The sequence below is a fragment of the Tamandua tetradactyla genome, chromosome 12, assembly GCF_023851605.1.
Source record: "Tamandua tetradactyla isolate mTamTet1 chromosome 12, mTamTet1.pri, whole genome shotgun sequence".
Classification (NCBI taxonomy): domain Eukaryota; kingdom Metazoa; phylum Chordata; class Mammalia; order Pilosa; family Myrmecophagidae; genus Tamandua; species Tamandua tetradactyla.
The window spans coordinates 28561880-28587701 of NC_135338.1; the positions used below are offsets into that span (position 1 = coordinate 28561880).

General features: G+C 38.3%; 1 protein-coding gene and 1 pseudogene across 2 annotated transcripts in view; one reads left to right on the top strand and one right to left on the bottom strand.

Moving 5' to 3' along the window:
• SYNJ2BP (synaptojanin 2 binding protein) overlaps window positions 1-10570 on the bottom strand; it is a 69285-nt gene extending 58715 nt beyond the window's left edge. Inside the window, exon 1 of the mRNA XM_077122870.1 lies at window positions 10372-10570. Coding sequence (XP_076978985.1) covers window positions 10372-10435 — 64 coding nt within the window. The 5' untranslated portion in view covers window positions 10436-10570. The remainder of the gene's footprint in view (window positions 1-10371) is intronic.
• Window positions 10571-10615: 45 nt separating this feature from the next.
• LOC143651936 (riboflavin kinase pseudogene) lies at window positions 10616-14682 on the top strand (annotated as a pseudogene). The gene is made up of 2 exons (XR_013160335.1): window positions 10616-10729; window positions 12004-14682. The product of XR_013160335.1 is annotated as a riboflavin kinase pseudogene (transcript).
• Window positions 14683-25822: the final 11140 nt, after the last annotated feature.

Below are 25822 nucleotides of genomic sequence, written 5' to 3' on the forward strand. Positions count from 1 at the left end.
TAAAGTTAATTAAAAAATCTATCAGGTAATTCTCAAGTATAAAAGTGTAAGCACTATGGGTGCACAGGTGGTTCAGTGGTAAAATGCTCATCTTCCATGAGGGAGACCTGAGTTCGATTCCACCCCTCCCCACCCACCCCCAAAAAAGATAACCATGACCTAATAAAGTCTAAGCATCTATTATTGCTTCTATTTATTAGTCAAAGTAAAAGATAGCCTAAAATTACTTGAAGGACCAATTTTTAAAACAAAATTTAGTAAAAAAAAAAAAAAAGGTTATAATATCCTGCTTCTTACACAGTACTGTTTCTACCATTTCTTAGGCCAACATGATAAAATGATTTTTTAAAATTGTAAACATAATCTCAAGATTAAATGTTAATGTGACAGGAGTTGAAAGTCAACAGAAAAAAAAAAAAGAAAATGCTGATCTAGAAGATAAAGTTCAAACTCATAATCCCCATATCCTACCTTTCTAGTCATCTGAGGACACTCCCCATTTTACACTATACAATAACAACAAAATTTAATATTTGTTACTTTCCTGCTTTCTGCCATCTACCCTCCCCGACACCTGTTCCATATTTCTGTGACCCATGACTCTGCATGCAGTTTAAGAAAAATATGTTCTTAAATTTAATCCATTCCTGTGGGTGAAAGCCCATTTAGTAGAACTTTTTGATGAGATTACTTCAGTTAAGGGGTGACCCATCTCAATCAGGATGGGTTTTAATCCAATTACTGGAATATTTTTATAAGACTGAAATTCAGACAGAGAAAGAGAAAGTTATTGAAGCAAGAAGATGAAATTCAACGGAACCCGGAAGATAAGGGAGAGGCCAGGAAAGGGTGACGTATATTCACTGCATATGACAGAGGGGTCTGGGACCAAAGATCGCTGGCAGCCATCCTCAGAATGCCAATCTTCAGGAAGAAAGCAACACCATGACGATACCTTGATTAGGACTTTCTCTTAGCCTCAGAATCATGATCTAATAAATTCCCATTATTTAAACCAATCTAGTGCATGTCATTTGCTTGAGCAGCCAGAGGAATCTAAAACAGATGTTCTCTTCCCATTTCCTGGAAATACACTTCACAGAAATTACTTGCTTAATTAACACCTTACCTTTCTGCAATACTAGTTCCTAGAAGGCAAGGTAATTAGCTTCTGCTCATTTTGGTGTTTCAGTGTCAGTATGCTACCTAGAACATATACAGAACTCAGTCAGTGTCAAGTGAGTTCTTAATTTCATTGGAAATAGAACCTAGGTCAGGAATTCATGTGACTTAAGAGACATATGGACATAACCTGAAAAAGAAGGCACAAAAGAAAGGGAAGGAAAATTAGAAAGGACTGAAATTTCCATAATACAATTTACCCTCCCTTTCTGGATGGCTCAGTTCTTGCCCCTCTAGGGTCTTTTCTCTACACAGCAGCAAAAATGACAGGCACTTTAAATGAATTAAATGAGTTCTGTTTTTTTTTTTTTGGTAAAGTACTTAAACAGTGCCTGGTTTTGTTGACTCTGTTTTGTCAACAGAATCAAAAGTATTTGTGAAACAAACAAACACATTTAATCCTCACAACTCTCTGAGTAAATTCTATTATTATTCTTATTTTTCAGATGAAACTGAGGTATATAGAGTGAGGTGACTTGCCCAAGGTCACACAGCTAGGGAGTAGCAGAGTTAAGACTGAACTCAGGCATTCTGGCCCTGAACTAATTTATTCTGCTTCTCCCTGAAATTATTTTAAAATCCAATTCTCCACAGTGCCTAGTACAGAAGCTTATTCCAGAGTTGTTGCTCAATAAATACATGTGGACTGAAAGAATGAAGGAATAATTCAAATAATTCAAATATTCAAATAATTCAAATATTCAAATAATTCAAAAGGAATCTTCTCACCAAAAACTATTATATTCTTTCAAAAAGCCCTCCGGTCCCAACATGAAATATATCTACTGCTGTTTACCTCTCCCAAAAGACAGTAGCACATATGCATTGACAAATAAGCAGAAAGGGAAAAACTGTTAATTCCAAAAGAACAGAAATCCTTCATACAGGGCAAAAAAAACAAAAACAGTGCCAAATCTAGTGTCAGTCCCTCCCTATCCTCATGTTTTGCCTGATGGAGGTAATACAGCACATGGACTATCACAGACATTTCAGGCAGTACCTGCCAGGATGTATACCAGTGCCTCTTTCTTACTGCTCCTAAACTTCTTTTTCAAATATTTAATTAAGCATCTTTATTTTCTCATTCTAGGATCAGCCCTTGCTCAAGCACTTAACATATATATATACATGCCTAGTATCTACTGGATCACACCTCCGTTTGCTCCATCGCTTTCCACAATATCAGATTTCAATCTCTTCAGTTTTGTCTCACATTAAATTGTTTCCTTTCCACTGCTCTGACATTTGCAATGGGACTCTTTTCAACGTTTTCTTATTCTACTGCTTCTTGCCCGACATAGGGTAAACGAACTGTACACTACTACATTAGGCATCAATACATCATGATTTCGTACAAGGGGAAAATGACATCCAATTTCCAAAACACTTCTGTGCTGGTTTGAAATGATGTACGTCCCCTAGAAAAGCCATGTTTTAATCAAAATCCCATTTCATAAAGGCAGAATAATCCCTATTCAATACGGTATGTTTGAAACTGTAATCAGATCATCTCCCTGGAGATGTGATTTAATCAAGAATGGTTGTTAAACTGGATTAGGTGACAACATGTCTCCACCCATTTGGGTGGGTCTTGATAAGTTTCTGGAGTCCTATAAAGGAGGAAATATTCTGGAGAATGAAAGCGATTCAGATAGAGTAGAGAATGCTGCAGCACCACGAAGCAGAGTCCAGGAGCCAGCGACCTTTGGAGATGAAGAAGGAAAACGCCTCCCGGGGAGTTTCATGAAACCGGGGTGTTCACCACGTGCCTTCCAGCTAAGAGAGAAGCCCTAACCGTGTTAGCCATGTGCCTTCTCACTTGAGAGAGAAAACCTTGAACTTCATCAGCCTTCTTGAACCAAGGTATCTTTCTCTGGATGCCTTTGATTGGACATTTCTATAGACTTGTTTTAACTGGGACATTTTCTCAGCCTTAGAACTGTAAACTAGCAATTCACTGAATTTCTCTTTTTAAAAGCCATTCCGTTTCTGGTATATTGCATTCTGGCAGCTAGGAAACTAGAACAACTTCCCATAGGCATTTAACATTTTCTTGGGATCTTATTCTGTAAGTTTATTGAATCTGGATCTATAAGGAATAGATTATATCTTATGAAGAGCCAAAGCTCTTTAGTTATGTTACCTCTTAATGACGTTAAGTAAACGTCTATCATAATTATTCTCCTGACTGAATTGCAAAGTTTAAAAAAAAAAAATCAGGAATTATTTCTCATTTTTCCTCCGTGGTTCCTAAATGATAAATGATTAGTTTTTTTTTTTAACTACTTTCCCTTGATTTCTTGCTTTCCTGAAACCAACAGTTCTGGTTCTATATCTAATTAAGAATAATTTAGACTTTTTCTTCAATGAATAATTTTGCATTTATTCATAAGGTCATTGACCACTTCATTACATAGTCACATAGTTTCACAAAGCATTTCTTGTTTCAGTTTGCTAAAGCTGATGAAATACAATACACCAGAAATGGATTGGCTTTTACAATAGGGATTAACTTACACGATACTGTTTGTAGGCCATGACAAATGTCCAAGTTAAGAAATCAAAAAATGGTACCTTTTCTGAACACCAGCTACCAGTGAGCCCAGGCACCTCTGTCAGATAGCAAGTCAGATGGTGACATCTGCTGGTACTTCTCTTCCATGTTTCATTGCTTCCAGCTTCCTGCTTGAGCAGTTTCCTCTCAGTTTCTCTGGGGCTTTGTCTGTGAGCTTCTCATAATTTCATCTCTCTTCTCTTCTGTATGTGATTTATCCTCTTATAAAGAACTTCACTAAGAGAAAGTCCCACTGTGAATGAGTCAGGTCACTTCCCAATTGAAATAATCTAATCAAACGATCCCACTTACCATAGGTCTACACCCACATGAATAGATTAAAAGAGCATGATTTTTTCTGAGCTTCATGATACCACATTTCTATAGTACAGCATCTATCAACTTGTCTTTTTACTTCCCTAAAATACCTCCTTGATATTTTACTTTATAGTTATTCTTAACAATTATCTTAAGTAAAAAACAAAAACAAAACTTAAGACTGATTCCTCAAGTAATCTTCAGACTTGTCCCATAAACTCTCCATGGGTTTTCCATCTATTTCTTCTTGTTTCTGTTCTCTTAGCCAGTTTTCTATCCATCATAACACATTATGTCCATCTCATTCTTATTCTCTCTTAAATTCTATTTAGTGGAGAACCTTGTTTGTGACTTTTTAAAAACTGAAACAGACCATGCTGCTGGTTCTCTTTATTTAAAAACATTCTATTATATTATTCTGACATTCATTCATTTGCCTAGTTATACTGAATCAAAAAGAGTTTTCACTGCCCTGATATCTCAGCATCTCAGACCATGTCATTAGGTTCATTGGTGACCATCACTAATATCTGTCTATATAAGATAAACAGAGAGATTATTCTTCCTTAATGCATGAGTCCACCATCATTGCATTGATAATGTGCTAGGATTATATTCCTTCTCTGGACGGAATGGTCTCAAATTACCAACTAAGAAGCAGCTTAGCTGGGTTCAATAAATATACCCTTGTCATCCCAATACCCTAATAGAGATTTATGAGTTCAGCAGCTACAGGATCAATTGCAGACAAATCCTGGTCCTTGGAAACCAGTATGCTACTAGCCAAGATCCTCTAGCCCTGACATTTCCTTGGTGGATAGCTACCTGGGAAGGCCACTTTCTGGTGGGCTGGCCACAGTAGCTAATACCACCCTAGCCCAAGAGCTGGATGATGGAGATATTGAGGCCCTAACCATGAAGTCACCAACAACAGAAACTATATTCTCTCAAGACTTGCTTTTAATAGACCCTCCTTGTTTGCACTGTGCTATTCCAGTTCTTACCTCTGAACCACATATCCAACAACAGTTTCAGAAATGTCTTGGCCAATATGAACCCCCTCCGTTGCACTTTCCTGAGTGGTCATCTGCTTTCTGGGAAACCCACAGCAGCTAAAACAATTCTCCAACCCATGAGTGACAAATCCTGGGATTGTGACACTACCCTATGGGAGGGCAAACATACCATGCAAGGGATTAAGATCACACAATGCCTCTCTCACCCTTCGCAGGACAGCTCGCCCATCCTAAGAATTTTCCTATAAATCCACACCTTTTGGGCATCACCTCTGGCCAATTTACAAGTACATTCACCTTTAACACCTTCACAATACAAATAGCCAACATAACCTAATCTGAAAACTCCTGATGCTGAAACATGACAGGATTGATTACAGTGAATTAAAACAGAATAGGGGTTTTTTCACAATCATGAGACCTCGGCATCTTAGATCCTACTACTGTTAGGTTGCCCTCAAACACTTCTCTTCGCATCCCTCCCACCAACAAGAAAGTCAAAAACAAATTCCCCAATCCCCACTCTTGTTTAACCAATTGCTACAACTCCACCCATGTAACACTATAAAGACAACCCCCAGTCCACTCTAGCCTCTGCTTCCCACCTGATTGGTTGACCCTGGGTTCCTAATGTGTTTCCGCATGTGACTCAGGGAGGAGTGGTAAACATCTTTGTTCTAGGATCTATGAGTACTAATAAACTTTTCTTTCATACAGCTCTGGTGTCACTTGTCCTTGAAGCACCTGATTATCCAAATAAAGATCTTTACAATTCATTAGTCAATTCACAAACATTAATGTACTACGCAAAGCATTAGAGAAACAATGTACCTTGTTTTGTTTTTGTTTTGGCATGGCCTGGGAATCACACCCAGGTCTCTTGTATGGAAGGTGAGCATTCTATCATTGAATCACCCGTGTACCCTGTACTTTGAATCAGAAGAGTTCAGAGTAAAGTGGGAGGAGGAGACACAAGTAAGCAAACAAATACACAAATAAGAACAAAACAGGAAAAAGCAGACTCCTGTGGGAGCCTAAGGAAGAAAAAAAAATTATCTATAATAGTTCACAGCCTGGATTTTAAATCACACAGACCTGAATTCAGTTTCTAATTCTGCCACTTAAAGAGTTTTGTGACTTAAGAATCAAGGTATTCTCACTTGTAAAATGGAGTTATAAATCATTTTATCCGTTCCTTGTTAGGATGAGGTAAGACAAATGCTTATTATGGCAATACAAGACAGGCATTTAATAAAAGGCATATGATATGGACAATAAGGGGGAATCTAGACTGAGTAAGGAGGGCTCCCTGGAGGAGGTGATTCTTGAATTGCATCTTAACCAATGAACAGAGAGAGGAAAGAATCAAGATGGAACCCTAGAGAAATGTTAAACTTACATTAGCAACCTTATCTCCACTGATACACCTAAATGAACCCTCCTTTCTATCCAGGTTGCTTAATTCACTGATCTGAGAATACTTTTTGCTTATGCTCTTCTCTCTATTATTACTGAGGTCATATCCACTCCCATCCCTGGCTTTAACCTAATGCCTGACCATTCTATAAGACCAACGCAAGTTCCATTTTTTTGTGACTGAACACTTTGGTCCATAGCAATGGTTCCATTCCTTGAAATTTTCCAGTACCGAATCAGATAAACACACTTGTATCTCCCTTCTACAACTCCTTTTCCCCTCCCACTCCAGACATCTCATCATTATTCTTAACCATCTGTACTTTTGCACTGAGATTATGTGAATGTCATGTCTCTATTCGACTGCAAATTCCATGAAGGCTAGACTCTATGTAAGTATGAGAAAATAGGGCAACGTATGGAATTTTAGTCTTTGATCTCAGATAATTCCATACATTAAGAAAGAAATCAGGGGCGGCCATGGTGGTGCTTGCCTGCCATGCCAGAGGACCCGGGTTCAATTCTCGGTGCCTACCCATGTAAAAAAAAAAAAAAAAGAAAGAAAGAAATCAGAATACTATTAGCAGCAGTCTCAGTTAGGCTTAAAGCCAAAGAACATGTTTGCAGAGGCTTAAAGAGTTGAACTTAATGGGGTTTATTATTCTCAGGTTCTCACATTGATCTGCCCTCAGCTCTATCCATAGTAAACTAAAAAAAATTTCCACTGTGAATTGCGTTCAACAGTCATTTACGTTGCCTCAAATCCTTCAGGGAATAAGACCATGAGATAATAAAATAAAGGTCAGGGGAAAGGTTGGCAGTCAATTCCTTAGACACAGGTTCCACACTGGAAGGCAGTATATGGTACAACAGAATCAACAGACCCGGGTTAAAATCCTGGCTCTTGAAAATTTCGGGCTTTAGACATTAGGCAAGTGCTTAACCTCTCTGAGAGACAATTTCCTCCATCTAATAATGTGGATTAAACACTCATCATTCAAGGTTGTTATGAAGATTAAATGAGTTAATATATATAAGATAACTAGCACACTGTGAGAAAAGACATACTTTGTTAATTATTTATTATTAAATGAAGAGGTTGTCTTCTTGCCAACCTCTACTTGCTCGAGTAAAGAAAAGCTAGATTTAATTCTCAGAATAACTGAGTTCAACATTCAAATATCAGAAACTCTCAATTTGAGACAGGAAAAAAAAAAGGGAGCTTTATAGACTATAACCAAGCTGGGCTCCCACAAAAAGAAAAGTGACGTATTCCACAAAGAATAAAAGCTGTTGGTAATTGAATCATATACCTCACAAAAGACTAGTTCAAGTCTTAATCAACATTCCAGCGGGTGTGAACACAGATGTCAATGATATATCTGAAAATGTTAAGTGAGTCAAGAAGTGGACTCATTTGAAAATAGGATCTTGTATAGTCCTTATATAGGTGTGATCAAACTGAATGAGGGTAGGCCTTAATCTATATGACAGGAGACCTTATTAAAAGAGGAAATTCTGAAGCGCTCAGGGAAATCAGAAGTCAATGAAAGCCACAGAAGGAGAGAATGAAGCAGAACACCATATGACAGAGGAATGCCATCACCAAATTGCTACCCATTCCAGGAGAAAGTATGGCCTTGCTAATATCTTGATTTTGGACTTCAAGTTTTCAAAACCATGAGACAATTTTTTTAATGCTTGTTATTTAGGCCAATCTACTGTATGGTATTTGTCATAGCAGCTCTGGCAAACTAAGATAAAAGGTCAATGTCCAAACCTTGAAGGCACTTCAGATTGTAACCACTGCCTTTGAGGATTCTTCAGATCAACCACAGTTTGTACAAAATGGTAGGAATCATATAATAATATATGGAATAAGCCAAAGAATCATGAACTGTTAGAGTAGGAAGAAGCGTCAGAAGTCTTCTAGACCAAGCCTTTCCTTTCAGTTGAGGAAGTAAGCACAAGATAGATGCCAAGCTTCTTCTTGTCTTCCCAGACACTCAATTAATTGCCATTCATTATTTCCCTTGCAAGAAGCAGGATCAGGGAGGAATAGGTTCTTTTGCCTTGCAAAATGTGCCCAAACAGTAGAAGCTACGTGCTGCAAAAGTAAACTATTGGATTCCTGGTAGGATATCATAAGAAGTGAGAATGCTGCATACAAACAGAAATGCATACTTGTAACCAGTGGCTTTTCCTATTTTTCTATAGAAAGAAAGATCCCTATGGGATGACCAAAATTATCTGGAAGTTTCTAGTGATAACTGAGTTCTTCCCTGTATATTTTCATATGATACAATGAAGAAAAGCTGAATTTGACTCTTAGACTTCTCGGGAGTACCACATACCACGTAGCCAGCTCTGGAAAGTGATAAACAGGAACTTGACCTTTCCTTGACTTCCAATGACTTCTTCATCCAGGTTCAATACTAGTTTTGAGGAGCTATTGTCCTAAGCTCTTAAATTCATGGGCTCTCATGAAAATGCTTAGGAAAATTCAAGAAGCCACACCATGGATATATTCATTCATTGTGGATAAATACACATACAATAGAGAAACTGAGTCTCTAATTAGCTAGATATAATTGTTCCATTTAAGTAGTGCCCTGGAGTTTATTTTAACTCCAATGATTCAGAAAAATGCTAACACTAAGAAGTTAAGGTCTGCATTGTTTTCATTGGCTCTATGAAAAGAACTAGGGCCAACAGATGAAAAGCAAAGAAAGACAGATGTTGCTTTAATAATAACTTTCATGTTACCTTGAAAAGTCAATAACTATTAAGAATAAGAGGAGAAATTTACATAAAATAAGAAAAATGAATTCAAGAGATTTGAGCATAATAAATGAACCTCTGACAAAAGTTTAGGAGCTCAAATGGAGCAGATTAACTATGAGTGTGATATTCTCTTAAGTAAAGTCTACTTCTAATTTTTTATAACAGGAAGACAAAGTATGGCTTATTCTGAAAGTCACATTTTATTACAAATAAATGTAATGGTTAAGCTATCGAAAAATTCTAAGAGGTGATGATGGGAACAGAAAGAAGTGGAATGATTTCAGAAACATTTCAGAGATAGAACTCATAGGACTTGATGATTTATTTATAGCCCAGTGGAGTTAAGAGTGTGTGTAGGGAAGGGGGCAGGGGTGAGCGCTGAGAGAAAGAGGGAGGCTAGCAGGGATAATCGTAGATTGAATTGTATCAGAATTACATGCGGTGTTGTTTAAAAAGAAGAAAAAAATCCACACTGAATTCATATCCCTAACGGAAATTGACGTTTTTATTTAAAAAAGGGGGGGGGGGGGCAAAAAAACCCTGGATGTTTTGAGGCGGAACTAGGTTTGAGAATTGCTATAACAGAAGTTCCCTCAGGCTTCTTTCCGCTTTAACATTCTAGTTGAGGCTCTAAATGACTTTCCCAGAAAAGAAAAGAGAGGAGATCCTAGCACTACGAAAACAGCTATGCATTCCGAATCCATACCGTTCATGCTCCCAGTTTTACTAAATGGTCCCTCATAGGAACTGGGATAGAGCAGGCAACGGAAAGAACGGTGTGATATCCACGGTAAACTGGCTTAAAAACACGTGTGCCTTTTCTTCTAGGTTTTTCTGCCCCGTTAATGGGGGAAAAAAAAAACTTTCCTAACTCAAATACGCGGGGTAATCCGAGTGAAAGATGAGATGAATTGCTGAGTCCCGTGTCTGGGCAACGATGTTTGTCAAAATATTTCTTTTAGGTACCGGCAAGCGTTGCAGGAAAACTCTAGGTTGGGGCCTGCAAGCTCCGAGACCAAGTGAATCCGGCTGGGCAGAAGCGTCTGCTATTCACTTATACCCCCAAGTCCCCAATTCAGGCAGGACCCGTTTGGCACATACCTGTAGGTCCTCTGGTAAGGCTGATCTCTTCTTCAGTGATCAAATAATCCACTCTTCCATTCATGTTTTACTGCTTTGCTTTCCTGGCTTCCCACTTGGGTTAGGTAGAGCTCCTTACAGGTGAAGGTGAATCAGTCACCCCTTTACACCCGCCTATGGTACAGCACTTTCGGTTTCAACAGCCTCCGGACCGGAAGGGGAAGTGGGGGGTGCCTGGAGCGCTGGGAATGCTGGGAGTCGTGGTTCTCGTCCCGACCCGGTGCGTCGCCTCACCCGCTCTTCCAAGCCAAACCTGAGGTGAGCAGGGAGCGGTTGCGATCCTGATTTACTGTTGAAAGCATGGAGAGGCATTGGAAAGGTAAGGGACAGAAATGAAGTGTTATGCTTGGGGAAAAAGTAAAAATAAAATACCCTGCCAACCTAGAAAATCTCCATAAAAAATAGAAATGAAAAAGTGTTTTATTATTCATAAGTATTAAATCTGTCTGTAATGCATATTACAAGCAGGCAGCTAATGAGATTGCAGACAGAAAGAACCCTCACTTTTTTATATTTCCAAACAGATGTAATCAAGACCCTTTCTCTTGACCAAACTGCCAGCATTACTCCTTCATTTGCCCCTACCCGCTTCCTGCCCCTGACTATCCTGAAGCTAATTTTGGAGTTGAGGGTCAGCAGAGAAAAACAACTCGGACTGCAGGGGGGGAAAGCAAAAAAAGAAAGAAAGAAAACGTCGGACTGTATTCTAAATATCAAACTTGCCCGGACCGCCCGGTCTCTCTCTTTCTCACACACGGCTACTCAATAAGGGATTCGCCCGTTTTCTCTTTCCCGGCCCTTCTAGGCTCCAGGCCACCTAATAACGCAAATGAAAACATTGCAGACCTAGTAGTCCTAATGGCAACATTAGTAAATCCCTTACTTATCTAGGTGGAATCAAACCACCCTAAATGCAACCTCAGTTAATTGCTCACCTACCCCAGTGATCAATCTCTCTTACTATTTTCCAGTGCTTTTCTTCCAATTGACTCCCAGCCCTTAGATGGAATTGAGTTCCACTCTCTCTCTCCTGCTATGGTAGCCCCTAAATAAGTCATCTTTGTCTGCTTAACTTTGTCTGGTGTAGCTTTGTGCCGCCCCCCCCCCCCCCGCCCAGATATAGTTCATTGTATGAATGTTCTCAGGTAAGACTACTTGACAATACAGTTTGGTGTACATTATTTGGTAATGCACTCTGCAGGTGGCCGTCTGCATTAATTAATAAATGAAAAATAAAACTTCCCTATCCTGATGACAAGCAAGTACTTACCACTTAGAGGAAGGTGCATAGACTAACAGCGTCTCTGGTGATGGGAGATAGAGATACTATCATCCTTGATATATGTATTTCAAAGAGTTGGCTCCCAGACCCTTAAGAAAAATATCTTTGGGATGTACCAAGCGAGAGGCTTATTTAGCTTTTGAAAAGATTTATACTCATATCAAAGGGACAGAGGAAGGATTTACAATGACAAGTTTTCTCAAATTCTCTAAGAGAGAGGGGGAATGTCCGTTTCTCTTTTGGCAACAGAAAAATTAAATCTTTTAAAAATTTACCCTTACTATATATGTACTACCTTGTTGTGATTTCAGCCCAGCCCTCCTGACTTTTGGGATAGGACATTCCAGATTCAGCTTAAAGGAACCTGCTATAGTCAAAAACTCAAAAGCAGTAAGGACCAGGAAGGTGACTTGAATGTGTGGCACAGCCTTGAGCTAGACTCTAGGGATTGGTGCAGACCATGAAGGATTGGAAATTGAAGTCCAACATAAAGGAATTCAAACTCAGATTTAAAAAAACAAACCAAAAACTGTATTCACTAAACAAAACAAGACAGAGGCATTCAACAGGAAAACCTGTTTGCTAACCCTGAAAGAAATTAGTATGGATAATGGAAAGAATATAGGAGATGATGCTAGAAGACATGATCTCAAGTTTCAGTTCCTTCTCCTTCCTGTTGTTTGCTTTGGGCAAGTAGCCTAACATCTCTGAACTGTTTCCCCATCTGAAAGAGTGTGATAATAGCTCTTTAAAAGACTGTTGAATGAATTAAATAAGATGAAATTTTAAAATTTATTTTTTCAACTTAAAAATCAGTCAGGAAAAAAAAAGCTCAATCAGATTCACAACATCCTCACTTCCAGTTCTCCTCAGGAAAACAGCTCAGTTAATTTGATTCAACACAAATTTATTAAGCACTTGATAATGTGTCAGGCATTATGCTAGATGCTGTAGATATAAAATTAAAAGATTAAAAAAAGAAAAGAGGAAAAAAACATCTTCTACTGTGCACGTCTCTTTCAGTTTAGAAAAAGAAGTAGAATGGTAAAATTACAAATTATGTTAACATGGTAGGATATCTACAGTAATAAAGGCATTTACAAGAAGCAAAAATATAGAGTAGTCTGAACTAGGTAAGAATTCACCATGTCTGGGAGTAAATCTGGTAGTGACAGAGAAAATTTTATTGGAGAGTCATGGCTGAGTCAGGTTTAAAAGAATAAATGTGTCAGTTGACAAAGAAAGAGGAGGTCATTCTGATGCCAGAGAGCCCTCAGGAGTTCTCCAAGAGGTGGAGACCTCAAGCAGGGCTGACGCCCTGAGCCTAATTTTTAAGTCATAGGAAGGAATTCAAGGACTAGTCAGTGTGAACAGCAAGAAAAGTTTAATAAGTGGCAAAAGTACTGGCTTGAAGGGGGCGAGTGTCTACTGGGGTTGGGATTCCTGCATTTATAAGGACTTGGAGGGACCCCTCCCCTTTTGTTTATGCTGACGAAGGATAGAGCAGCATTTCTCATTGGTTCTTTTCCATTGCCAACTGGAGTGAAGAGTAGATGTTCATGTACCAAAAGGAACTTCCTGTTGTTTTACTCTTTGCTAGTGATGGGTCATAAAGTCACCTTCCCCTCCCTCCTTCCCTATCTGCCACAATTCTAGCCAAATGAAACAGTGTGTTAACAGGAAGAGGGCTGGGAGTGTACGAGCCTTACAGCATCCGGGCGGATCGGGTCTTTCCCGTGCTGCCGGCCCACCTGAGTAGTGTTCCTTGCCCATTCCCGCCCTTAACGCCGCCGCTGCCCCTGGGGGCTTAGACGTGACCTCCCAAGCGCCCGGTAGCTTCTGTTGGGTCAGTGACATGAGCGATCCACCAGGGTGCTTCCTCGGTGCCACCCAGCCAGTTGTGCACCCGAGTGGCCGATCTCTTTTCCGTGGCCTCCGGTTGGTCCAGGAGAGCTCATGCATCACCTACACGGTGACCCAGCCAGACCCAAGGTCTGGGCCGAACACGCACCACCAGCACCTGGCATCATGAGGCACCTGCCCTACTTCTGCCACAGCCAGGTGGGGCTTCAGTCTTGGTTCCAAGCAGCTGGGTATCCCCACTGTTAACTTTACTGAACAAGTAGATAATCTTCCAGCTGATATAGCCAATGTCATTTATTATGGTTGGGCCAGAGATGGAAGTGGAGATGTCTATAAGATGGTAGTGAGCATAGTATGGAACCCATAATACAAGAATACGAAAAAGTCCATGGAAACTCACATCAGGTATACCTTCAAAGAGGAATTGAGGAAATACTCAATGTGGTGGCTGTTGGCAAACTCAGACCATAAAAGAACTTTGATTCTTTAGAATCACTTATTTCAGCAATAAAAGGTGATATTGAGGAAGCGAAGAAAGGACTAGAATTAGCAGAACATTTGAAATTTAAGACAATTTCTTACAGATTCATAAACGCAAAATAATGAATGGCCACTGCTGAAAAATCATCTTATGTATTTGGTCTAGTTTGCTAGCTGCCAGAATGCTATTTATCAGAAATAGAATAACTTTTTAAAAAAGGAATTTAATTTTTCAGGTTTACGGTTCTAAAGCTGTGAAAATGTCCCAATTAAAGGAAGTCTATAAAAATGTCCAAATTAAGGCACCAACAAGAAGTTATCTTCACTCAAGAAAGGCCGATAAAGTTCAGGGTTTCTCTTGCAACTGGAAAGCCACATGGCGAACATGGTGACATCTGCTAGCTTTCTCTCCTGGCTTCTTGTTTCATGAAGCTCCCCCAGGGGCGTTTTCCTTCTTTATCTCCAAAGGTCTCAGGCTGCCTGGACTCTCGTGGTTCTCGTTTGCTCTCTCTCTCTCCAAAATGCTTCCACTTTTAAAGAATTACAGCAAACTAATCAAGACCCACCTGAAATTGGTAGAGTCTCATCTCCCTCTAAGCCAAGGTTAATACCCACAAATGGGTGAGTCACATCTCCATAGAGATAATCTAATCGAGTTTCCAATCTATAATACTAAATAGAGATTAAAAGAAATGGTTGCTCCCACAATACTGGATCAGAATTAAAACAAGACTTTTCTAGGGCATATAATCCTTTCAAACCAGCACAGTATTAGTTTTCTAGTATTTCACTGCTCATTACTACCCAGTCTCATGTTAGCATACTTTAAAAATCAATCACTTTCCTATAGCTGTAAATTAGTTTAAACAGTACAATGTAATCACTGTATTTATGCTTCAGCTGTTAAATTAAACCCATCATGCCACAATGCTAAAAAGATTTCATTTAAAAATCAAGATTCTTTTTTATGTAATATGTTGATTAAAAACTCTTTCAACGTTTTCTAAAATGTACCATTTGGAAAATCTTAAGTTTCTTATGATGAAAATAAAGCGTATATATAATGGGTAAAAAGTATATCACTAGTAGGCTGGCCACAGTGGCTCAGCAGGCAGAGTTCTCACCTGCCGTGCTGAAGAAGACCCAGGTTCGATTCCTGGTGCCTGCCCATGCACACACACACACACACACACACACACACACACACACACACACACACACACACACAAAAGAAAAAGTATATTGCTAGTTTGAGATTTAACATGATTCTTAAAGTAACAGTATGTATGTAGGTACTTGTATAGCATGTGTTGTTAAATAGAGAGGTTTGTAGAAGTAAATGGATTATACGAGGTTTGGCAATCTACTATAAACCTAAGAAGAAAAATCCAGACTTTGTATTTTTGATAAAAATTGTACATTGATAGTTTTTACATGAATATAGTTTATTATGGACATGAAGGCTTGTGAAATTTTATTTCAGTCATTTCCTTCATGAGATGAAATCATTGTACTCTCTGTTCCATTTTTATGTAGACCTGCCTCAATTCTAAGTGGTCTTGACTTCCTCCTTCTACTTTTTTTTTTGTTTGTTTGTATTTCAAGTCAAAGAAAAATGAGGTTGTTGTTTTACTTTCATGATAAAGTCCTTTGAAGTGTAAAAGTTTTAAATTTTGATAAGGTCCCATTTACCTATTTTTTCTGTTGCTTGTACTTTGGTTGTAAAGTTTGAGAAACAATTGCCTAAGCCACGGTCCTGAAGATGCTTCCCTACCTTTTCTAGTTGATACTCTTCTCTCTTCTGTATACATACCCTCTCTTCATAAGGAATGAAATTCAGTTCCCTGACAGTAAAGGCCATTATTATACCAAACTTGACCTCTTTACTGGGCATCAGTCTTGTGTAACCCTGTTGCCTACCTGACATCTCAATTTGAATACCTTATAGGCAACTGTAGTTATAATAAAAACAGAATACCTAATCCCCATATCTAAAATCTATACCTCTCTTAGTCTTTCCCCTTACCAGATAAGTCAGTTTACCCAGTTTACATAAAAATCTTAAAAACCATTCCTGACTCCATTATTTCCTTTATACCCCACATGTAGTCCATCAGAAAGCCCAGTTATCTCTATGTACTCATATATTCTGTATCTGACCATCACAGCCATACTGTCTTAATCAAAACCAATATTTATTGCCTGGACTTCTGCTATTCTTCTAAACAGTTTACCCCACTGCCGTTTCCCCTTCCAGCCCCTACCACCCATTCTTCCCATAGCAACTGGAACAATCTGATAAAAATTTAAATTGTATCATGTCATGCCCCTGTTCAAAATCCTTCAATCAATTCCATCTCACTTAGAATAAAAGTCAGAGTCTGTAATGTTGCCTGTAAGGCTCCACAATATCTGACCTCTGTCTCCCTCTCAAATTCATCTACTTCTACAACACTCTTCCCTCACTCACTACTTTGCATTGACCTTTTCTCTGTTAATAAAATGTGTTTGTTCTTGCTTTAGATATTTGTATTTGCTGGTCATCTGTCCCCATACATTTTTTATTGCTGTATTTTCAGTACCTGGAAAAGTTTCCAGCATAAAACAGGCCTCCAGTGAGTGAATGGATTTCAGTGATGGTGAAACTTAAATTCAGTCACTTGCTCAGATTGCACTGAAATTGTCCCTTACCATCATTTCTTTGCTCCGCTACCTTTATTCCTCTCACATAATCCCACTGACATTGCTGTTACCTTCAGGATAACTCCACAATGTATGGCTCTAAAAGGCAGCCTTAGTTTTTTCAGACTGTCAAAAGAAAATGTTGTGCCGTCATTAAGAAATGGATAAACCTTATAATCTTTGACTGTATTTCACTGGCAACAGTCTCTTTAAAATTAGAACTTGTTACTTCTGGTCTCTGATGACACTATTTCATGCTTTCATAGTAGATATTCCCACATCAGACCCAGATATATTCTTGTTACTTGTTTCTTAAGTGTACTGTGTTTTCCTTTTGACCAAGAGTTGGCTTGCCTGGCATCTTCGATCACTATTCCACAGATTTCCTTTGTGACTTCTTTTATGGACATGATATTTTTATGACTTTATAAAATGAATCAATTTTTTAATTAAAAAATTTAATGGCTTATGTAAGCATTCTGTCTCCCACCTATATAATCCTTCGTCTCTTCTCTGAATTAGTACACTTTTCTTTTGTCACCCATTTGGTTTACTTAACAAATCAATAAAATTTGACATATGCTTGAGATAAACTTGTCAAAGAAACTTTTGACATCTTCTCGTCCCCTCATTTAAGACAGTTAGATTAGAAATCTGTTCTTATTATTTTATTACCTATTTAGGTGAATGATAGAACCATATACCCACTGTTCTAAGTACAAAACTTGGGAAATGTCCTATATTGCTCACAGTGCTCTCTCAATCTTTCTCTCTTTGCGTGCGTGCTCTCTCTCTCTCTCTCTCCCTCCTCCTTACTCCCCATCAGTCAATCAATCCTTATGCTTAAGTATCAAAACATTTTTTTCCTCTCCATTCTTACATTAATTTCTTTAGTTTCTATACTTTCAGTCTTACCTGCATTGTTTTGGAAACCTCTCAAATGGCCTCTTTGACTGTAGTTTTATCTACCTTAAATTTATTTTCCATGTATTACTAGATTATCTTCTAGGATTCAAATTTTTTCCTATATCTCTCCATCTTAAAATTCTTGATTGGCTTCTCATAGTGATTCATGATCTGACTTCAACTAGTCATGAAGCTTTCTAGTTTCATGTCTCACATTTTCTTTCTTTAAAAATATAAATTGGAGTATGCCATATCTCTGCTGAAAATCCTTTAATGGCTTTCCATTTCACAAGAAAAGCCATAGTCCTTAATGCTGCCTATAAAAGCCTATATGATAAGCTCTTTCTTAACTCTTTAACTCACCTTACGTACTTTTCCCTTTCTACCTCAATTCTGCAGCCACACTGGCCTTCTTTCTGTACCACAAATGATTTGTCTCTGCTTTTAGTTTATGCATTTGCTGGGTCATTTTCTTCTAGGCAGTCATGTGACTAATTTCTTGTTTACATCTCATCTAAAATATTACCTCCTTAATGAGGCCTTTCTGACTGCTAAGTTTTAATTATATATCTCCTTAATTATAGAACTTACCTATATATCTCAAATAATCTTGTTCATTTATTTGTTTGCTTATTTATCTTTAGTCTCCCTCTCAATAGAATTTAAAGTCATATCAAACTGGAACATGGTGGAATAGGAGAGGCAAAGCTAAATTTTCCACTGTGGAATAACTAGAGAAAAGGCAGAAAATGACCTGAATCCTGGTTCCAGTGTATGAACAACCAGAGAGGCACTTCTACACTATATAGGGAGGACCTCAGTGAAACAGCGAAGAAAAAGAAATTATGACTGAAAAGGAGGGGGTGAGTTTATTTAATCGTGATGCCTTTGGCTGCTACTCCATGGCCCCAGTGGGTGAGGGAAGAGCTTAGGACTCCCACATTCCTATCTCTGCAACCATTTGGGAGCCATCTCTCAGTCCCATAGCCAAGAGCTCCCTTGTGGGAATTTGGAAATCAACAAACTTATTTTAGTCACACAGAGAGACCTTGTGTCTGTAGGCAGGCCTACCCCACACCCTTGAAACAGGCTGCAGTGGGCGCCTGGTTTGGGGGAAAACTAGGGGACCCTCCCCTCAGGGAGAGAGGGGACAAAGAGCAGAGGAGAGCCAATCTGACAGTTAGTAGGCTAAAGACACCCTCTACATTCCCCTACCTGTATTCTTTTTTAAAAAAAATATTTTTTACTGACAAATCTTCACACACATACAGTCCATACATAGTGTACAATCAATTGCTCACAGTATCATCACATAGTTGTATATTCCTCACCATGATTATTTTTAGAACATTTGCATCAGTCCAGAAAAACAAATAAAAAGAAAAAAGAAGAAATTCATACATCCCATATGCTCCCTCCCTCTCATTGACCACTGTTATTTCCATCTACTCAATTTATTTTACCCCTTATCATCTCTATTATTTATTTTTTATCCTTTTTTAAAGTCATCTGTCCATACCCTGAATAAAAGAACCATCAGATGTAAGGCTTTTTTGTTTTTGTTTTTTTAAGTATTTTTTTTATATGCAGAATATGGGAAAGTTTCTGTAAAATCTAAAACATTACAATCACTATGTACATTGTGTACTAGTTGTGGAGGTGGGGTGGGGAGGAGAGGAGGTGTTAAGAAAAGTGGGTGAGGCCCACTTTTTTTTGAACACGTCAGATTTGTCAGTAACACACCCCTCTCGAATTCAAGCAGATAGTTCCAGGCAGGAATTCACCAACACCTGAAGAAGAGTGCTGGGGAATCCCAGAGATGGCATTTTCGGGGTCTGACTGGAAAAGTCCCAAGGGAAGCATGCTCCCCTCGGATAAGATTCCAAAGTCTAGCTGTTTGTGGGCAGTTTATATAGTAAGCTATACAAAAGTGGCCAGATTTCAACTAACCTACGTGACCTGACTCAAGTGTTTCTCATGAGACTGGCTCGATCCCAGGATGAATTTCCCTGAGCAGAAAACAACTGTAAAAAAAGTACATTTCCTTCTGGGAGGGTAGCCAGCCTCCCCAAGTTGGATTTCACATGTTTATGTTTAACACATGTGGTCACAAAATGGTCAGCATCTTCTTCAGCCTTAAGCAGTCAGTAAATAATACCTAGGTGTTGCTGCGGTCAACATCAGCTGCACAGAGCGAACTCCACAAACTCAGTTTCCCTCTTTTACATTTCATTTAGCCCTTGAGTTTGGTCTGCTTACGATGTAGGCCATGATTATTTGGGGGCAAATTTGGTATGTATCTTTTTCATTTGAGTATACATGTAGATATTTAAAAAGGAGAATCATACCAATGATGATTTATATCAGGCACGATTATATGTGAAACAGCCTGGGATAAAGAAACATCATCCGCATGGTCTGGGGAGAAATAGAAAACATCACCCAGCCAGAACAGTATTTCTACATGGTGTGGTGAAAGGAAACATCACCCAACCAGTGTTACATTTTTACATGGTATGGGGTAAGGAAACATCACCCAACCAGTATAATATTCCTGGATACTGAAGCTATCCAGAAATGGGACTTAACAGATTAAGGAAGGTATATGAAACTCCATGTCATGGTCCACACTTTATAGAGTTCCCCATCAAATGTTTGCCTAAGAGTGCAGCAACAGGACTGTAAAGCAACAGAGTAGAATTAAAGCTGCCATTTTACTGGCCGATTTTATTACTACCAAATGCCAGGTACCAGTGAGAGAGGTCCACCATGACCACAGAGGGTCTTGGAAAGGGTGTGTAAGCCTTATACTTCTTCATTTATTTCTTGTAAAGCATTTTCAACAGAGTCTTCATTATCAAGGATATGTATACAGCATTCTACATGTATAATAGCACAAGTTCCTCCTTAAGCAGCTGTTAAGATATCTAAAACCATTCTATTTTGTAAAACCACTTTTCTCATTTGATTGGTTTCATCTAGCTTTAAGGTTAAGGCATGTCTAGTTTGATTAAGGGCTCAAGCAGTATGTTCATCCAAAGTTCAATATCCAATTCTACTTTGATAGTCCCAGCCCCTGGAAGAAATATAGAGGTAGCAACTCACCTTTCTCTATGCCGATAGTGCGTAATCCCAATTATAGGGGATTTTTGGTAGTGAGGTGAGAATTTGCCCTTTAATATATGACCATCCCCATGTTCATCTACCAATCTAGTTAGCAGGCAAGTAGGGGTACCCGTACTGCCCACATACCCATATATATCCTTTGGGAAGTCAATCTGTTGGGGCAATTCCTACATGTCAGCAGTCATCCCACCATTAATTAGGGGTAGTAGATATTGTAGTTGTGTTACAAAAAGATTTGGGAATCCACCCTCCCACCCGTTGGGGATCTCCCCAACTTTATTCAATATGCTGTTGCACTTTGTCCCTTAAATTTACATGCTCAGCCATTAGCCATCCAAATCCGCTTTGGAGGTTTGTCCATGTTGTCTGTAATTAATTTGTTGATGGCTCACCATATTTCTTCCCAGGCTGAGGAACTGTGATTGACGTGTTCCAGCCAAGTTCAGTTCTGTTCGGTGGCGGGTGCTATTTGCTACGGAAGTCCTTCAGATGCATCAGTGGAGAGTTCAGTGCAAATCCAGCAATAGGAGACATTATGAACCCATCCATAGGTATGGGCTGACGATGCCAGACTATTAGCTATTCTTCTGGTAATCATCCAATTGGTGATGACAAATGTTGTAACACACTTATTCATGAAGAAAAAGTTGATTAGTGAGCAATATTTCTAATTCATTTTTTCCAGCCTAAGTCACTACGGTATTATTATTCCCCTCTGCTTTTATTTTGGCAGCCCTTGACCTGTCTTAATTGTGTTTCTTTACCAGATTTTAGAGCCAACTTTGATATCAGAGGAGCCAAATCCTCCTACACAAGTTGTTATATTAGAAGCATGATTTAGCTTTTCCCAGCCCCCCTTTTTATAAGGAATGATTACTAATGAGCTATACGATCATTTGGCATTAGGTGCTCATGTTGTGAAGAGACATTATACAGTATTACCTTAACTTCCCCACATAGTCAGAGTCTATGACCCTAGCCATGATTTGAATTCCTTTTTCAGCTAAACTAGATCGGCAAAGAACATATTCAAAATACCCAGTAGGTATTTGAATTCTAATTCTGGTTGAAATGGTGTGCATTTGCTTTGGGTCTACTATTGCTTCTGTTAAAGTATGTAAATAATTTCCTGCAGAACCCAGTGTTCCTAAATAAGGAGCTTGGGCATTTGGATGAAGTGCCCACCATTTCAATGTGGTGGATGTTTGTTGATTTCTTATTTGTAAATTGGGAGTCATCATTTGAGCTAATGGAGTGGTTCTTCCCAAGGGTCTATTGTTAATCTGTTGTAATACTATAAATAAATTATCTTTCCAATTTTTATAGGTGTTCTTACCTGATTTCCTAAACTTTTCTTTCAATAGCTCATTCATTCATTCTATTAGTCCAGCAGTTTGTGGGTAATAAAGTAAATGAGATATCCAAGTGATGTTTTGCTGGTGTCAATATGATCCTATTTCTTTACCCTTAAAATGAGAATCATTGTCACTTTGGATTTGGGAGAAGGTTCCATAATATAAAGTTATAATACCTAATGTCCAGGTATTTTTCTGGGTAACACATTGGTATCCACAGGCTACTAAGACTCCTGAATAAGTATCAACATGTACATATAAATTGACACCCACGACTGATAGGAGGTGGTCCCACATAATCAATTTGCCAAAGCTGAACAGGAAGAATTCCCCTAGCTAGTTCCCCTGTAACAATCTGTGGGACTGCTCATTGTTGTTGTTTTTCACATATGTCACATTCATCTTTTATCTGTTTTACAGAGGATAGAGGTAGATTAATACATCTAGCCAAGGCCCACCTCTGCATAGCCTGTGCTCCCAGATGGCCTGAGTGATGATGTACCCATTTTGCTAATGAGTTCTCTTTCTGCATACAGGTATTAAGATAATTTTTTGCTGCTGCATCTGCAATGGAGTTATACTCACGTTCTGGCGAATTTATAGCAGTATGATCATCTTCATGAAAAACAGAAACAGTACTATTTTGTACAATTTGTAAAATTTCTTTCCATAATATTTTTCCCTGTAATTCTTGACCATGAATCTGCCAATTATTTTGTTGCCGAATGGGATCCATGTACTTAGTCTATTAGCTTCTGCCCATGAATCAGTAAATATGTGACATTCTCCTCCTCTTTCGTGTAATAGGGCCTGATAAACTGCTTGCAATTCAGTTAATTGACTACTTCCCTGTTTTCCAGTAGTTTCTAAGGTAGTTTTTGTTTTGGGATTATAAGAAATTGCTTTATAATGTCAGGTTTCTCCTACATATTTTGCTGCACCATCAGTGTGCATTTTCTGAGTATCTGTTAAAAAATCGTATCTTTTATTCCATTGTACTGGAGACGTTGGCTTTAATGTGGGGAGTACAGTTTGATGTGGGGAGGAACTTTCTTGTTCTATTTTTTCTTGCAAATTAGCTACCCCCATTTTTTCCTGGCTTGGCTCGGTTTTATATATACCGATTTAATAATACTAGATTCTTGTGCATGCCCTATTTCATGAAAGGCAGGGGTACTCGTTATCCAATTCATAGTGGGAATTCCAGGTCTCAAAATAACTTCATGACCTATAGGCATTTGTTCAGTTTCTACTAATGCTCAATAGGCAGCTAATAGTTGTTGTTCAAAAGGAGTATATGACATTCCAGATGACGGCAATTTCCAAGACCAAAAACCCAAAGGAACTCGCTGCCCCTTTTGCTGTTGCCATAGACTCCAAGTAGCATATTGATCTTGTATAGTCACGTGTATTTCAACTGAACCTTCTTCCATAGGCTGTCGGTCCAGAGCAGTTTGAGTTGCGGCCTTTGCTTTTTCAAAAGTTTTATTTTCTCTATCCCCCCCATTCAAAGGCATAGTTTTTCCTAGTAATCTTATATAAAAGTTGCAAAATCATTACCAAATGTGGAATATGGGCTCTCCAGTACCCAAATAATCCAATAAATCTCTTTGCTTCCTTCTTGTTAGTGAGAGGTTTAAGATATAATATTTTTTGCCTAGCCTTTGGGAGAATTTCTCTATGGCCTTGATTCCAATGAATACCTTAAAATTTTACTTGTTGGGCTGGTCCTTGATTTTTTTCTGAGTTTGTTTCCCAACACTTTCCTTTTATATGTTCAATTAATTTTTGTGGAGTTCATTCTACTGTTGACTGGGCATTAGCTTGAGTCATGACATCATTTATACTTTGTTTTTATTAATTTTCCACTTATGTTTTCAGTATTTGTATTGAGCACATCTTACTGCCACTTTTTCTGCAATGCTCTGAAAACTGCAAGCTTGATCACCTAAAATAAAATTTTGGCACTGCAACATAGAAAGTTTTCCCTGCAAGTCAACCAATTATTTTTCTAATAGTGACTTTTCTTAATAACAAACACTCTTTTTTTTCTCATGCATTTTCCTGGCTGTTAAAATTATCCATCCCATTCTACAAATTCTCACCATTTCTTTTCCTTTTTATACAGGAACTGTCTTCAAAAAATCTATTAATGTGGGGGAAGGCTCAGTAGCTTGGATTTTCTTCCCCCATTCCTTACACAGTCACGTGTCAGTGGCCCACTCTTGGGCAACTTGTGAAAATGGCAATTCTTCCCATCCAGGAGCATCATAAACTACACATTTAATTTCTGATTTTTTAAAGAAAGGCATGTTAAACTCCCAAATCCTACTGACTGTATCAATTTGCAAATGCTACCAATTCAGTTTTCCTCTTTTGCATTTCAGGAGGGAACCAGGGAAGGAAGGAAGAGAAGTGATAAGAGAACCACCCCCACCCCACCCCCCTGCACCATAAAAAGAGAGATAAAGTAGGTTTACAACAAAAATATTTTGATGCAATAGACAATTTGAAGAAAATGCTCTACCACATATAGTGCTGTAGTTTTTGATAACTGTATTAAAATAACACTTGAAAAACGTCATCACTAGATATGTTTGCACAAAATCCAAAAACACTTTTTCTTCTTTGAAATAAAATATGTGGACAACTAGAAAAACAATTCATTTCTCATTTGTTATTAATACACAATAACTGCCTGTGGTGCAACCGCTGCAGAAAGAATAACTTGGAGGGTGGGAACCATGGAAGGAGTTGGGTAGCAATCTTTACATTACATAAAACAATAATATTGTTAGTAGCTTTTGTATGAAACTCTATTTTTTCTTTTAATATAAAATTATTGTTAGTCCACAAAATAAAACAAATTCTGATTATTCTTTCCTCTTCTTTAGCATTTTTAACTGATACATGTTATATATTCACATACAATGTAATCATTTAAAGTATACAATCAGTGCTTCACAATATCAACATACAGCTGTGCATTTATCATCACAATCAACTTTTTTCTTTTCTGTAAAAAAATACTTTTTTTCTTTTTTGTGAAAAATAACATACTTTTTTATTAAAAATCAATTTAATTTCAAACCATATTGCAACATTTAATTGTAAACAAATTTCAGAGTTTGATATGGGTTGCAATTCCACAATTTCAGGTTTTTACTACTAGCTGCTACAAGACACTAGAGACTAAAAGAAACATCAATATAGTGATTCAGTATTTACACTCATTTGTTAAACCCTACCTTCTTGTATAACTCCACCATCAACTTTGATCTTTCTCCCACTCTTTAGCGGTATTTGGGTTATGACCATTCTGACTTTTTTTTATGTTGGAAGGGGCTGTTGATAATATGGAATAGGGGAATGGAACTAGTAGATGTTCTGAGAGGCTGGTCCCTCTGCATTTCAGGACTTATATGGTCTAGGGACTCATCTGGAATGTAACCCTAGTGCATAGAACCTTTGAAGAATCTCATGTATATCACCCTATTTGTTCCTTAGGGTGTCAGGAATGGTTTTGGTTGGGATTTGGCAAACTGTGATAAGTAGAAATGCCTAACTTAGCTTGTGTAAGAGTAGCCTCCAGAGTAGCCTCTCAGCTCTATTTGAACTCTCAGCCACGGATACCTTATTTGTTACACTTCTTTTCCCCCTTTTGGTCAGGATGGCATTGTTGATTGCATGGTTCCAGGGCCAAGCTCATCCCTGGGAG